We start from the raw sequence: 15,954 nt of genomic DNA on the forward strand, positions 1-15,954 counted from the left end.
CATTCTCCTTTTCCCATTATTATCCTGATTCTCCTTTAAGTGCCACCCTCCCCCACTGAATGCATCTCTTTGGGGGATGCTCTCCAGAGTTAGGGATGTGGCACGTACTGTAGCTCTAAGCCCAACAATGTGATCTTTCCCCCTGTTCAAGGTCACTGGCTCAAGGAGGGGCAAGTGACCCAAGTTAAACTAATGAGGCATGACTAGTAGTTTGCTGGAGGAAGCTAGGAATAAATAATCCTTGCTCATGTGAGAAAACCCAAAACAATCCTTTCTCTTGTTCCTATGTGGATGAGGAAGCACATAGCCCAGGCAGCCATTGGCAGCCATGTTTCAGCCGTGATGAGACACCTGCCTTAGAATGAATAGAAATTCTGGAAGGCAGAGAGAGTTTGAAATGAGCTAGTTTTTGATGGCTTAGTCGAATTGCTCATCAAACCCACCTGCAAGTGAGTGCCACCTGTGGGCTATCAACCCATAGGAAACTGTACATCTTCTTTATTATTTACTCCAGTTTGAATTTTGTGTGTGCCTATTTGTTTTTCTGTTAATTGTAACCAAACACATCCTACTTCTTTCTTTCTATGCTATTCTCTTCCTGGAAGGTTACTATCACGTAATTAAAGATCTTTCTTCTAGCTTACTAAAAATTATTGAAAAATCACAGGTTTTATTTTTCTTGACCTGGCTGGTGTATTCTAGAACTGTGCTGTCCAATGCAGTAGCTATCAACCAAATGTGGCTACTTAAATTTAAAATAGTTAAAATTAAATAGAATTAAAAATTCAGTTTCTTGGTTGCACTTGTGACATTTCAAATGCTTAATAGCTACATATCAATAGTGGCTACCATATTAGCCAGCAGAAATAGAGAACATCTTCAACATTGCAGAAAGTTCTACTGAATACTGCGCTCTCTCTCTCTCTCTTATTCTCTCTATCCCTCTCTCTGTGAGTGTGTGTGTGTGTGTTTGTATGTATGTGTGTGTCTACGTTGGAGGGTGGGGAAGCACACAAAAGAGCGACATTAGATTGGGAAAGTTGTATTCTAACATCATCTATGCTAGTTAATTTGCCATGTTCCCTTGAGTAAGCCTCTTCCCCTTTCTTATGTCTTCATCTTTCTTCTAAAAATAACAGGCTAGACAAGGAGATTTTGGGGGTCTCTTCTAGGTCCAATATACTGAAATTCTAAGTGCTTTCTTTTGACTTTTAACATCTGTAGAAGACTTTTTTTATTCTCCAGGGATCAGCTGTGAGATCTACCATCAGATCATATTGGATATCAAATCCTGAGAACCAGGGTGGAAAATTCACAATGATTTCATTTTTTTTTCTTCTAGCAAAAAATAAAAATAAAAATAAAATAAAATAAAATAAAATCCAACACAAATTTAGTGGCAAGTAGCCATTGTTTTAAACAGTGTACAGGCCAATTTCCTTTACTTAGTGTTATCGCAACAAGGCAAGGTGGTCACCCTGAATATGGGTCACCACTTCATACATGAATATATTACCTACCAAAAAAACGAGCAAAGGCTATGGGGAGGGTCACAAAATCTACTTATTTTTTTCTTTTCTTTCTTGTCACCCAGGCTGGAGTGCAATGGTGATCTTGGCTCACTGCAACCTCTGCCTCCAGGGTTCAAGCCATTCTCCTGTTTCAGCCTCCTGAGTAGCTGGGATTACAGGTGCCCACCACCACACCTGGCTAATTTTCATATTTTTAGTAGAGATGGCCTTTCACCATGTTTGCCAGGCTGGTCTTGAACTCCTGATCTCAGGCCATCCGCCTGCCTCGGCCTCCCAAAGTGCTGGGATTATAGGCGTGAGCCACCACGCCTGGTCAAATCTACTTATTTCTGTAAAGGCAGTTCATTATGCATGCCATCCTGATGGTGAATTAGTATTTTATTTTTGATTCATTCATTATTATTCATTTATTCATTCAAGCATTTTACTGTCTACTATATGCTAGGCAGTATGTTAGACTCTGAAGATGCAGCAATGACCAATATGCTTGTCCTCCTTGCCCTCATGGTGATTCTTGTAAGGAGATAAAGCAGGCATTAAACAAATAATTCCAGAAATTGCTATTTATACTGCTATTTAATATTCTAGACGTGCTGTCCCAAGGGATATAAGGGGACATAGCACAATGACCTGATCTTGTCTGGAGCACTAGAGAAGGCTTTGGAAAGAAAGTTTCTCCATCCTATTCAAGAATCCAAGAGAAGAGTCTACTAGAAGCCAAGAGTTAGAACGTTTGTAAGAGATGAAGCTAGAGAAGTAGGTGGGCCAGTTCATGCAGAGCCTCCTCAACCATGGACATAAGATTTGGACTTTATTTTAAGTGCAATGGGAAACCATTGAAAGGTTTTTAAGTAGCAGGAGTGACATAATCATCATGTGTCTCAAATATGCTCCCTCCAGATGCAGAGTCGGGGAGACACAGGTGGGAGCTACATACTCCAAGACAAGTATACTTGTTATAGTTCAGGTAAAAGATGATGGTAGCCTGGACGACAGTAGTTGAATGGAGAGGGACAGACTGGATGGATCTGAGGCATAAACAGGAAGTAGAATTAGTAGGCAGTAGTGACTGATTGGATGCGGAAGTTTATGGGGAGAGACATGTCCAGAAGAGTCTTCACTTCTGGCTCAAACTATTGGGTTGTTGAATGGCCATTGGAATTGAGTAGATTTGGGGGATCTGATCTTAAATCAGCTATGGATTTGAAAGTTTTATAAACCAAAAAATCATATTATTGTTTTTATTATTGCCAAAGCAATCATTTTCATGACCTTTATGTGCTTCTGATATATGTTCATATCCTTGCAAAAAAAAAAAAAAAAGAGACTACTTATTTGCCATAAAAATATATATGTATTGCTTTGGTTAGAGAAAAGGAGATGAAGCTGGTGGGATTTCAACTTTCTCTCTGTGCTAAAAGGAGAATAAAGAATAAAGAAATGAGAAGTGTAAGAATGAAAGAAAGGACCTTATTCTTTCTTTTTCTTCTACCTGGAAGACAGACAAGATAAGCAATGAGGAATCACAGTTGATAAAGTAATTGTAGAGCTAGGCTGCTGGAGGTGAAAAATGAGACTCCTACATGAAGGTTATCTTTTTTTCCAGCCTAAGAAAAATCCTGTCTCCCATTTTCTTTTTCTTACAGTTACTGAAAATTCTGCCTTACGGATCCAGATTCAAATTGTAGTATGGAATATCACCAGTTTGATAGAAAATGATTTAGCTTCTCTTTCAAACTGTGTGCATTCCCTGTTGCTACTAAGGATCTTTATTCTTTCTTAAGCAGTAGTTGGGTTTTATTTTGTTGTGTGTGTGTTTTTTTTTGTTACTGCTTTTGTTTGTTTGTTTGGTGTTTACCTTGTGAATGCTTTGTATTTTTAAGACATAGTTGTGATTACTGATGTGTATAATGCTCTCCTCATGGCTTAGTACAGTGCATGGAACATAAAAATTCAATTAATAAGTGAATTACGAGATAAAGTTTTCATCAGTCAGGATAGACTAGATGATGCTGCAATAACAAATAACACTGAAGTTGTAATTGCTTAAACAAAAACTATTTCTTATTCACTATGTAGATCCATCAAAGGTTGGTAGGGGAAGAGGAGGCCTCTGCTCAAGGACTCAGGCTGATAGCACAGCTTGTCCCTGCTTCAAAGGCAAGAAGAGATCTCAGGGTGTCACTTCAGCAATTAAATGCTCTATTGCTTGAGGAAATGCCATCAGTTCTAAAGACACCTTATTGGCTGAACCTTATGGCATACCCAACCCTAAATGGATCAGGAAGTGCAATCCTGCCATGGTCAGAAGATGGAAAGGCTCAACTTCTCTGAAAAATGTGAGAGTAGTTTTGCTTTGAGTTGGGAGAATACACTAAATGGCCTCAAAGATCAATATATGTTGATTCTTACATTATTAGGACAAATGATCATTGGCTGTAATGCAATGGTATACAAGGTATTTGGAAGAAAAACATGGAACTCTGTTGATATTTTTGCTTCATTACATACATTTAGAATGATACTTAAGGCAAGTCTTTATTCCAGTATTTTTTTTCTTAATTTTCAACAATGGCTATCTGACTACCTTGAATGTAGTCCATTAGGTGGTGGATTAAATTTAATTATGGAAGTAACTATCTTGACCCTTATTTTAATCTCTAGAAATGAAAAACATAATGGTTACAGGTTTTCAAAATGGTAGCCTTTATTAGCAAAGGTGAACTTCCTTTTAATTTTAATTCATCAGCATAGTAAAACCACAACCAACAATAATCATGGGGCAAAGGCTGTCTTGTATACTTCTGTATTTCAAATACCTGGTGTAATATGTACCTCTAAAAAGAATGAATAATCATTTTTTGAGACTATCTTAATGCTAAAGAAATGAGAAAATATAATAGCTATATTTTTGGATTATTTTTTCCATTAAATATTTTATTCCAGTGTTTAGAAATGTTCTCTTGGGCTTGAAATCTGCTCTATCACTTACTACCATACAACCTTGTGTACGTTCTTTAACCTTCCTGTCTCCTCTCACATTCCCCAACTGTGAAACAGAGATAATAATAATAATACTTATCTTATGGGGTTGGTAAAAAGAATTAAATTAGACTTTACAAGACATACTATAGAATGTGCTAGCATCTGGTGAAGGTTTTATAAACATTACCTGCCACCACTGCTGTTTTTTTGTTTGTTTGTTTGTTTATCTTGATGCTGTACAGTCAGTGTAAACTTTCTGTACATACTCATGAACAACAAGAATGAGGCACAGATGTGAAACATGCAATACCAACTAGAACTTTGGCATTTTTAACTAATTTTTAACTGTGAGATTAATATTTACTACTACTTAGAAATCTGTTTAGATGTAAGAGTTAGTGAACAGTTGTTATATTACAAAGAGTTATTATGTGTGTTTTGTGCAATGTGAAAGACCAATTGACAAGATTGGTGAGTCTGAAGGATCCCTCACTCTCTCACTGTGTGTAACATGAGAAAACAGAATCACTTGCAAAGATGCGCAGCAGCATTGGACCTTCTTTATTGGGCCTCTGAAAGGCAAGAGAGTATCCTGGGGAATTTCAAAATGTTTCCAAGGAAAGAATATTATGAGAACTACCTTGATTTTGAAAACACCATAAAAGACTAGACAGTGTGATCTATAACAGTGAGGATCTCATCAATCATGTTTTCTGCGTTGTTCCCCAGGCACCTAACACATAGTAGGTGCTTTATAAGTGATCTGTGAAATAACTGAGGGTATTTCAGAGAATTATCACCTGTGCAATTGACAAATGAAAACTGAATCCCTTTCTATGCATCCCTGAAGTTTAGGCAAAATTATACTGTATTTCTGAAAAAGAAAGGGTTCAAACCATAGTACGAGAAACAAGACATTGAACTCCTGAGTGTTTTCCCTCCCTACCCCAGCATGTTATTTGAAGGAGAGAAAAAATTTTTTAAAAAGAGCTGTGAGCATATTTCTTCATTTGGTGCTAAAAATAACACATTTTTATTTATTAAACATGTTCAAAAAGTTCAGAAGGTTTTTATTGGACTTATGCATATATGCATCTATGTCCTATTCCAGGTAAATTCTAGTCTCCTATTTAACTGCTGAAACAACCAGCAGACTTAAATTAGTATAAACCTGACAATATTTGTGGTTAACTTATTGGTAAAAAGAACATTAAGAGGTAAGAAATGGCTTATATTTCACTTTCCCATTTACTGTGAGAAGTGTAACTCCCACTAATACTATCAGTATTTTGCAGAACGCTTTTTTTCTTGTTTCTCCTTCCCTCTTTACTCTTTTGTTAAATCAGTGGTATCAGTAGGACCTCTAACATAATAAATCAGGCAATATAGTGTTAAAGCGCTGCTTGAGTTGTTGAAGAGTTAGTGGGCAGATATTACAATTCACTGTAGCTGTAATAGAGGGTAATGTCACTTTAAGACATGTGATACTTTGGAGCGGAGGGATGTATTGAAACAGACTACTGCTACTTACAGCACCGTATAGCAGCCCTGCTCCTACATTTTGCTGCCTTACTCTGCCCCGAATGCACTGGAGTGGGGATGGTCCATCGGCAACTATAAACCGATTCTCATCAGGAAACTGCACATTATCTCCCCATCACTTCAAAGGTCTCGTCAGGCAGAGGTGACGCCAGGAGATGATTTAAAGGTGAAAATGACAAGGTTTCCACCCCTCAAACCTTGGCTCCTTTTCTGACAATACAGTCTGAATGAACCGATGTCTTTTTTTTCTTTTTTTTCTTTTTTTTTTTTTAACTGTGGAAATAGGATCGGAAGAGAGTAACATTTTTTTTTTTTTTTAATCCTGATAAAGAAGATTGTTGGGAAGCTCTTTGAAAAAAGATTTCAAATTGTGGCACAGATGGATTTTAAAAAGTGTTAGATCTTTCCAATGAACACTAATAGAGTACTCTGCTCTTGGCTGGATTTTTCAGGTAAGAAGCATATTTGAGGGTTTAAGATTCAGAAAGCAGATCTGAAGCATATCCAGGCATATCTAGAGAACTGTGCAAGGCTGAATGCTTTATTTGGGGAAGACACTTAATAACATTGAGACAACCTCTTGGTAAAAGAGCAAGCAGTGAGAGTGGCATGCAGGAGGTTTGGAAGTAATGCTGAGAATTAAAGAAAGTTAAATTAAAAAAGAAAATATTGCAAGCATCAAGTCACAGTAATCCTTTTGAGTGGTAGGATCTATATGGGTGAAGAAATGAGCAAGAGAAAGCAGTCATTGAAAAACTATTAAGTTTTGGTTGTGGCAGGATTTTTCTTTCAAGTTTAGGTGAATTTCTAGTACATTTTAACTGCAATTCACAAGCAGTAAATACATTCACAGTCATCTCTGTTTTTGTCTTTCTGTAATTTGCAGGGTATTCTGAAAAAGTCCCCAAATACATTCATTTTAGGTTTCACAGGAGGGGTGCTGCTATTCATTTCCACTGAAGAGAATGCATGTATGTTATCCCGATAGTTCTGAAAACAATAAGGCAAAGTATGTTGTATACAAAAGTAAACAGTCGGCAGTGAAACTAATTAGAAAGTGAATGCTCCATCTGAATCACAGACTTAGGCATGAATAGCACCAAACTGTTGAAAATAATGTTTTCCTACTTTGCCCTTAATTATAGTTGTCACCATTTGTCTATTATAGTCCTAAAATCCTTCCAAGGCTGTATCTGTCTGCTAAAATCCACAAATGAGCCTGCATTATGTGCATATATATGATGTATATTTTTGTTTTCTGAACATCACAGTTTTTAATAAAGAACCAATTTTCATGAATAAAGAAGCCAGGCTGGGAGGTTACTAGCACGTTTTCAATGTATAGTTGAGGTTTTTGAAGGGTATGATTTGACAGTGAAAAGGAAAAGAAAGAAAGAAATCTTCCAAAGTCCTCTCGACCTAACAGAAAAGCATACAGTTAACTGGATTCTTGTGTAGAAAATGCTTCCCTATAACTGGCTGAGTAAGGACGGTGCTTCAAGTTTGATTAATTTGGCAATATGAAATGCAGCATAAGGTGTTGTTTGAGAAATTGGACAATATATAGCGCAGTTGAGCCTTTGTAGTTCCTAAGATCCTCACAGGTGCAGATAAGACTGTCAAAGTTTCAGTGCCCAAGAAAAGGTACATATTCATCCATAAATACATATGCCACCTGTATATGCATATTCATCAATGCTGTACAACAAAAGCTACAATGAAATCTAAGGAGGCTAAGCAATATTGTAAATTATGGCTTGCTCTAGGATAGAAGCATAGGTCTTGCATCTGAAACTCATTCTGGCTAAACACAATCCCTTCTGATTCTTTGGTCCAGTCAAAAGGATCGGTTCTATCAGGAGATTACAACATGCCTCTGAGAAATGATTACTTAGTTTAGAAGACAGCATTGCAATTAAAAATTCATGACTGTAGAATTAAAAAAAAAAAAAAAAAAGAACCCACTCTTTCCTTCCAGGCTTATGTCAGACTTGCAATGAAGTTAGAATGAACAGGAGGAGTCTGCAGCTTTTCAGTGCCTGAGATAACTATAGTTTAAAGATCATTGTGTAAAATAGGATTTTTAGTCAGCACGCATTGTTTTAAACTGACTGATAGTCTAAAACTTTATTTTTGCATTTTGGCAATCCTTGGAGTTTTGCAGAATTAAGAAAAAAAATGAATGTATGATCATCTGAAAAGGGCTTTCCCTCAATCCCACTTCATGGCATGACCTCTGCTGGATCATTAGTTCTAGCCAGAGAAGTAGCAAAGGAACATGACGTCTGAGACCTCCCTTCCCTCATCAGTGGGGCTGACTGAGCTGGGGGCTTGAAGCCGCGGGTAACCTTTCCTGTCGAATGTTCTCTTTAGAGAATGGCAATGGTCTCTGCGATGTCCTGGGTCCTGTATTTGTGGATAAGTGCTTGTGCAATGCTACTCTGCCATGGATCCCTTCAGCACACTTTCCAGCAGCATCACCTGCACAGACCAGGTAAGTCAGGAGCTGGATCCACTGCAGCCTCCTCCAGTCTTACCACTGTTTCCTTAACAGATGGTTGAATGCAAGTGACATAAAGTGCTGTAGTGTGGGCAGCTTGCCTTTGAATTCCAAGACATATTGTTGGCCGGATGCTTTGGGGGAAGGGGAGTGTGCCAAAATGTCTTGGGGGTATTCCTATTAATTTCTCAGAAAAGGTGGGTTTTTCTAAGTGTCACCCCACCTGCTTCTACACACCTTGAAAAGTAGAAGTCATCTGTTTTTGGACGCTTTGGCCAATAGCAGAATATTCTGCAAAAGGTGGAATAACTTTCAAGACTTGAGGATTTTACCTACTATAATCTTGGTCTGTATGTGGCTAAGAATTTTGTTGGGGGCATAGTCCCCAAATTAACTTTGGAAGCAAGTTGTCAATGAAAAGAAATTAAAAAGTAACTTACTATTTCTTGTCTGGTATAATATGCCTCCTTTCCTTTCTCCCTTCACTTTCTGTTCTTCCGGTATGCTCAGTGGCATTTTTCCCTCTCTTTTGGCAGTTTCAGGGATGAGGTCCCTCCCACCTGATTTTTGTTTTGTTTTGTTTTCCCTATATTGAATTTTTAGTTCCGGACGCATTTTGCTTTCTTCCTCTTAATGTTCAAAGTGTATTTTTCACCCATCCACGGCCTCGCTCCTCAATCTGGATTTTGCTCTCCTTCTTTGCCTCGCCAGCTTTCTCATTACAGTCCCTCCCAGCTCGATTGTCCTTACCTTCCCCGGTTCTCGGAAAAATTTCCTTCCATTTTCTGTTCAGCATCAGCCTTTGCATCCTTCTACTACCCACCCCCTTCACCCTCCACCCAACCTCCCTCCCTCCCCTCCCTTCCTCTCTCGCGACGGTCAAGTTCGGGCTCTGGGGACCAGTTGCGCGCCCAAGTTTCTGATGCTGAGTTCTGAAGTGCTCCCAGCCCTCCACCCGCCTCTCCAAATCCCATCAATGGCCTCCTCCCATCCGTCGAGCTTCCTCCTGCTGCGTGGTCCAGCGTCTACGCCCTTGCCTTTCCCTGGCTCCTCAGGCGGCCTGGACACCGATTCCAGGCTCTTCTGTACAGTCCTCCAGCAATACCTTCCGGGGCCCCGCTTGCTGCCTCTCGGGGCTCAGCTTCCCTGCTGGGGGCAGGCTTGTCAGAGCGCGGATGCAGCCCAGGGTCCTCCCGCGCGCCTGCACCAGGCTGCAGTGAGCGCGCAAGCCTGCTGGGTGTTGGAGTTCGGGCCGCCCCGGGAGAAGGGGTGGGGCTGGCTTGTGCTTGGGGCTGAGGCTGGGGGCTGATTCTGGGCCCCGCCATCCTGTTTCCCCACGCCCTGGTCTGAGAGGGAAGGCGAGGGGGCGCTAGTGCCCCTGCAGGTGGGCATGGAAACCGCCCTGCTTCAGGACGCGCTTGTATTTCTGCATCCTGTGTCCGGAGCCTGGCGCGGGAACAGTCACTCAAGCCTCAGTGCAACCGAGATGGAGGGAAAACAAAAGTGAATTTGAGATTCCCACATTACCTCCAATCGCTTAATCACAGTCAGTTCTGGCACAAATGTCTTTCACTACATGGTCATAAATAATGAACAATGCGGGACATTTGCACTCGTTGTGATGCTCAACAGTAAGAATTCATGGTAAAACAACTATTACGCGTATGTTTTAGGCAGGGCTCTTAGGATTAATTCACACTGTTTAGTTGAATCCTGATGCAAATGGGTGTAATTTCTCCCCCTTTTGCCCAGGAAACAGAAACTCTGAAAGGTTAGGTGGCTTGTCTGAGGCCACACAGGGAATAGCTGTCTTTGGAAGTCAGATCAGTATGATTCACTGCCAGAGCCTGTGTCCCTAGGAGGGGAAAATGCCTCTCAGTGCACCAAGTGACCATGCCAAATAGCTTCTTTGCAGAAGTGTGAGCCCCTGCATATAATTTTTGAAAACTTTCATTATGTCAAAACTTGGTCTCATCTGAACTGCACACCCATTCTGAGGGTGGCCATGGCAGAACTGGTGAGTGGCACATGGCTGAGGGGAGAAGGCAGGGCTCAGGGCTGGCCATCCAAGTCTGTCACTTAAGGTTAGTGACATAACCTTGGACAACTGACTTTTCTGCTCTCATTTCCCATTTATAGATATGGTGGTGGTGGGGGTGAGGTGGGGTGTAAATATAGTAAAAATAACTTCTAATAAGTCTTTTGTAAGCTGTAAAGTTCTTCACAAATATTGGAAATTACTGATGTCCCCACTTAATAGACTGTAAACCTGCAAGCCAGGGATGTTTGATGAATGAAGTTTTGCTGTTCACACAGCTAATAATCCACATAGCCAAGGCAACAACTCTTTTTTTTCTCTTGCTATTGTTTTGTTAACCATGTGGTACATGGCTAGAATATACCACCAATGCTATGTGTCTTATTTTACTCTATGCATATAATCATGAAATAGATACAGTACCATTTGTAACAAGCTTTCACATAGTTGTCTCTGTTAATCAGTGAATATATGGAGTTTTTCTGTGCGGGTTATGTGTAATAATTAAACTTATGTCTTTATAGGGCTTATTATTAAAATATCATATTTTTAAACTGAAAATCACATATTAGGTTCTGGCTGAAATTAAACTCAATGTTTGTTTGCTCCATTTTCTTCCTTAGAATTTGTGTATTATCAACGAATGCATAGTTGATCTGTGTGTCAAATACCCCAAGAAACTGCAGCACTGAAACCAATTTTGACCCCAAGTGCTAATACATTTGAGACCCATTTCAGCTTTATTGCTGAAATGAAGAAACTATAAATATCCCTTCCTAGATGCAGAATGATTAAAATGATACTAAACTTAACATCCAATAGTTCTATATAATACGTTTACTTGGTTTTTGACAATAGCTGCAAAGATTAAGGTGATAGATCTTGGTCATAGCCATATTCTAGATTATTCCAGTCAGATCCTTTAATACAATCTTTTGATTTTAAGAATAAAAATATGCCTTTTTTGGATTAGAGTTGTGACGTTTTGCCTTGTAGGTCTTAAATCTCCAGGGACACTAATGAAATGTGTATGAAAACAAGATAGAAATCAGGGCCAGTTATCTGTGACAATCCACCCCTAAATGAACAAATAAATAAATAAATTGCTGGATAAATGAGCAAAAAGGAAAAACATAATCTCATTTTCTCAAATCGGTTAAAACAAGTGACATGATGAGAAAAAATGAGACACCCGCAGACCCTGAGCTCTGCCACATTTGCCTAAGCTTGAAAAATCACCTCTTTCATAAAGCAAGAGCGGGCAGACTCCACGTGCATACCAAGTATCTGAGAAATGTGGAAAATGACAAATCTTTCACTCAGAGCCTTGAATGGAGGGAGAGTGAAAGCTTTACAGCTGCCTCCTCACCTGATTAGGAATGGCTCCCCCCCCATCCCCACCCTCTGCCACCCAGCCTCTTACAGGCAGTTTGGCTGTTCCCTACATGGTAAGATTGATGGTATTCAGACAGCAAACAGCCAATTTCAGTCTCTCAAGAAATAATCCACTACACTGACAGATGAGTGGAATTTGACATGATGTTCCCCTCATTCAGATTGCCTAACCTGGATGGCACCAGCCAGCCAGGATCCTTTAGGGGAAATGGTTAGAGATTTGGGCCAATTTCTGCTGTCATAACATGAAATCGAGACCATGTTTTTGTGAGGCCATGAATTTGTGATCTGTCTTCTCAATGCAGTGGGTTTTTACACAAACAGAATGAGAATATGTTAACTAGAAAACTGACTGATTTTAATGTATTCGCCTGCAGTCCCTAAGTACTTCCTATTTTTCATATTTATAGTATTAGGAATGCACCATTTATTTTCAGTTACTCACTAGTTAAGGAAGATTAAAACAGTCAATCACATGAAAGTGAATTTTAAAATTACACTAATGAGTAAAATGTGCTATAGATTAACAGATTTGTAATTTCAATAATTTAATATTTGGCTGGATCAAGTTTTTATTTGGGGAATGATGTAGGAAATTACCCTAACAACTTGAAGAATACTTGTGCTTTTTTTTTTTATTTTTCATTATAAAGCTATAGACAGGACATTTCATTTTAAAAAGACACACTGAACAATGAAAACTCAAAAGTGGTGTTCAATTGTTTCAGGTAATTAAAATAGACACCTCAACTCTTTATAATCACCAGGTTGTTTTGTGTAACAGGTAAAAAAAAAGATTGAATGGTTTTTGCTAATTGTAATTTTCTATTTTAGGATGAGTTTTCCCCTTATGGATATATGAATTATGACAGCAATTTTGATAGTTACCTAATTTTGAATGTGTGTGTGTGTGGTGGGGGGAGGTGTCCTTGAAACTTAGTAAAATATAAATCATCTCAAAATAATTTAGCAAGAAAAGATCCTTGGGATTCTTCAGTAATTTTAAATTATATAGATAAATTACATGAGACAAGAAGTTTTAAGTGCCTAATGAATCATTTATTCCTGAGTCACTGCTATTTTATTGACAGGGGTGTATGGAAATGATATATAAAAAGATTACTCTGAATAGAGTTGTCTGTGTAATTTATACTTGACCTGATTTACAGCTATATTAAGCAAACTATGTATGTTAGATATATTCATTTATGCCTTGATTATTGCATACTGAACATCACTATCCATTTTAAAGTATGATATTTTTGTTAAAATATTAAAAAGCATTTTTGTGTGCCTTATGCTTATTTATATCTTACTATTCAATATTACTTTATTGAAAGCTGCTCAAAGAATATGCAGTAGAATACCAGAGTACATTACAATAAAGGGTTGTTTTATAACTGTAATATAAAAGAAATAGTAGCAACAACCATAGTCGCATATTGGCTCTTTAAGAATGCGTACCAGTGCTAGGCTGCTAAGTATAGCGAATTGGCCTAAGGATTGGAGCAGACAGGTTGTTATTTGGTGCAAGCTGGTGCTTAGTGATAATCCATCGATCATCCGATTGATCATATTGACCTCATTGTAGAGTCAGGGTGCAGCTATTGATATTTGATCAGACCCTATAGTATCAAAGCCAAGTAGAGATGCAAATAAATATTTCCTGCTGATCCTATGAACTTATAAGAAAATTATTACAATGCTATAAAAACTCTTACTTATGTGAGCTCAAGCCTGTGGTTTCAACTCCTCATTAGGGAAAATAGATGTTATACTACACTGCAAACAAAAATATTTAGAAATGGCAAAAATGAAGATTAGCCTTTAATTGTTAATTTCTTAAAGTTTACCTAAGAAGACAACTTGAACTCTTAAAAATTCTTTCAATTTTAAACTTTGTGCAAAAGTATCAAAGCTTAACTGGATAAATTGGCATGCCATTTTTGATAACAATTTAGTAACATCTCCCAAAAGGTAAAATGTGCAAATCCTGACACTTCCATTTCCAGGTGCTTATACTAAGAAAATTATTAGACAAATGTGAAAAGATATATGTTAAGCTATAGTTATTGCAACAATGGTTTTAATGGAAAAAACTGGAGAGGAGTTTCATCTCCGTCAAAAGGGGATTGATAAAATAAATCATAGCACACCCACACAATGGGATTTGATGTAGCCATTTCAAGGGATGAGAATATGTCTATCTACCCATGTGGAAAAATGCCCATGATACATTGCAGAGTGAAGAAAACAAGGAATAGAATACTCTGCTTCAAAATAATTTTGGAGAAAAGAATCATATTTGCACATACATAAGAATGTCAAAAAGGTTATAAACATCCTTTCTACAGTGGTAGTTAAATCTGGTGAGAGGACTAGAATGACTTCAACTTTTAACTTCCTATAATTTTTTATTTTTTGGATGCATTTTTGGAATGAGCATATATTGCTTTTTATCAAAAAGCTTAAAATATTAGTGATAGAGTTTCAACGGTAAAATTAGAGAGATATCAAACCATGTTTCCAGTTTAAGAAAAAAGAAGGGAGAATAAGCAGGAAAATATCATGAGGCCCTTTTCCTTTTAAGGGTCTTAATCCAGTAAAATGTCTAGGCCAGCATTTCAGAATTATACTTCATGAAACACTGTCTTCTCAAGATACTCCTTGGACAAAAGTGTGGAAATTACCTGCTGGGAAGCACCCACTGTTTGTTATGTTCTCCTCCTGGAGATTTGCAGTGCTTGTAAGTATATGAAAGTTCTGAAAAGATTTGCAGGTAAGAAATCTGATTTTGTTTAAAATTTTCCAGACACTTTTTATTTGGGTAGCATCTACCATGCCTATTCAGATTACATGCAATGAGAAGCATGGGCCAAGATAATTCTGGAATCCTGTGATATTCGTCTTTTTATCTCTCACTTCTACTGAGTTGGCACATAATAGGTTCTCAGAAAATACTTGTTTAATTACTAAGAAAAGGAGGAATGAAGGTTCTGGTGGAATCTTAAACTGTTCTTTAGTTGTTACTACTTGTGTGTGAGTGTGTGTGTACATACGGATGTATGTGCATTTGTGTATGTGTGTTTATAATTTTGAGATTTCTCAAATGGAGAGTGACATATATTGTCAGTATAACATACATGTATTCTGTGTGTATCTTTACGTAGATATTTGACTCTATTCAATTTTGACACCTACTCCATTCAAAATAATTCAAAGATTATACATACAAATGTAGTAAAAAATTAAATCCCTAAGGTTTTCAGTCACAGGTTTGGGGATTTTTCCCCTCTATAAGTTTGGAAAAGATTATAGGAGTTGTCTTGAGGGACTGAAGAGGAGGCTTCACTTGGCAAATAGGGAAAGGACTTTTATTTTCCAAATCTTTTGATATCAAGAGAAAAAGTCACTTTACCTTTGTAGCAGAGAGAAAGTAACACCAGACAAGCACTTTTTCCTTTCTTTGGGAATAAAGAGAAGATGAATTTTGTTTAAAATTTGTATAACTAATTGAATTCCCCGAAGATAATACCTGCAAAGCACTTAGGGAACTCTGTTGGCCCATTATTTCTTTCTCTTTTCCCGACTTCATATAATAAAGGTCCAAAAAAGAAAAGAAAAATGATATTATCACAGGGTTTCTCCAAGAAGATGGATAGGAATGCTGAGGGATCTGCCTATTCTTAAGCAAATCTTTCTTTCACGCAGGGAAGGAGTCAAACCAAGTTGTTCTCTGAGTTTGCAAGGGAGGAAGACCTCTCACATCTCTCACACCTCTCACATCCTCACCTCTCACATCCTCACATCTCTCACACCTCTCACAGGTGTGGCCATTGTTCTACTGATGCAATTACCAGCATTTGCCTTTACTGTGCAGTTACTAGACCTTCTTTTCTAGGCATGCTTTCATATCACACAAGAATAAATCCAAGCTGAATCTGTATACATCCAAAGGACTT

The 15,954-nt window shown here is 38.1% G+C and overlaps 1 protein-coding gene across 2 annotated transcripts in view; it reads left to right on the forward strand.

The window, feature by feature from the left end:
- The first annotated feature begins 6,031 nt into the window (after nucleotides 1-6,031).
- Nucleotides 6,032-15,954, forward strand: part of TAFA1 (TAFA chemokine like family member 1) — a 542,927-nt gene continuing 533,004 nt past the window's right edge. Inside the window, exons 1-2 of one of the 2 annotated variants that reach the window (XM_028843134.2) lie at nucleotides 6,032-6,225; nucleotides 8,433-8,553. In XM_028843134.2, the coding sequence (XP_028698967.1) occupies nucleotides 8,436-8,553 (118 nt within the window). In that variant the 5' untranslated portion in view covers nucleotides 6,032-6,225; nucleotides 8,433-8,435. 2 annotated transcript variants of the gene reach the window in all.

Source organism: Macaca mulatta, chromosome 2, assembly GCF_049350105.2.
Source record: "Macaca mulatta isolate MMU2019108-1 chromosome 2, T2T-MMU8v2.0, whole genome shotgun sequence".
NCBI lineage: Eukaryota > Metazoa > Chordata > Mammalia > Primates > Cercopithecidae > Macaca > Macaca mulatta.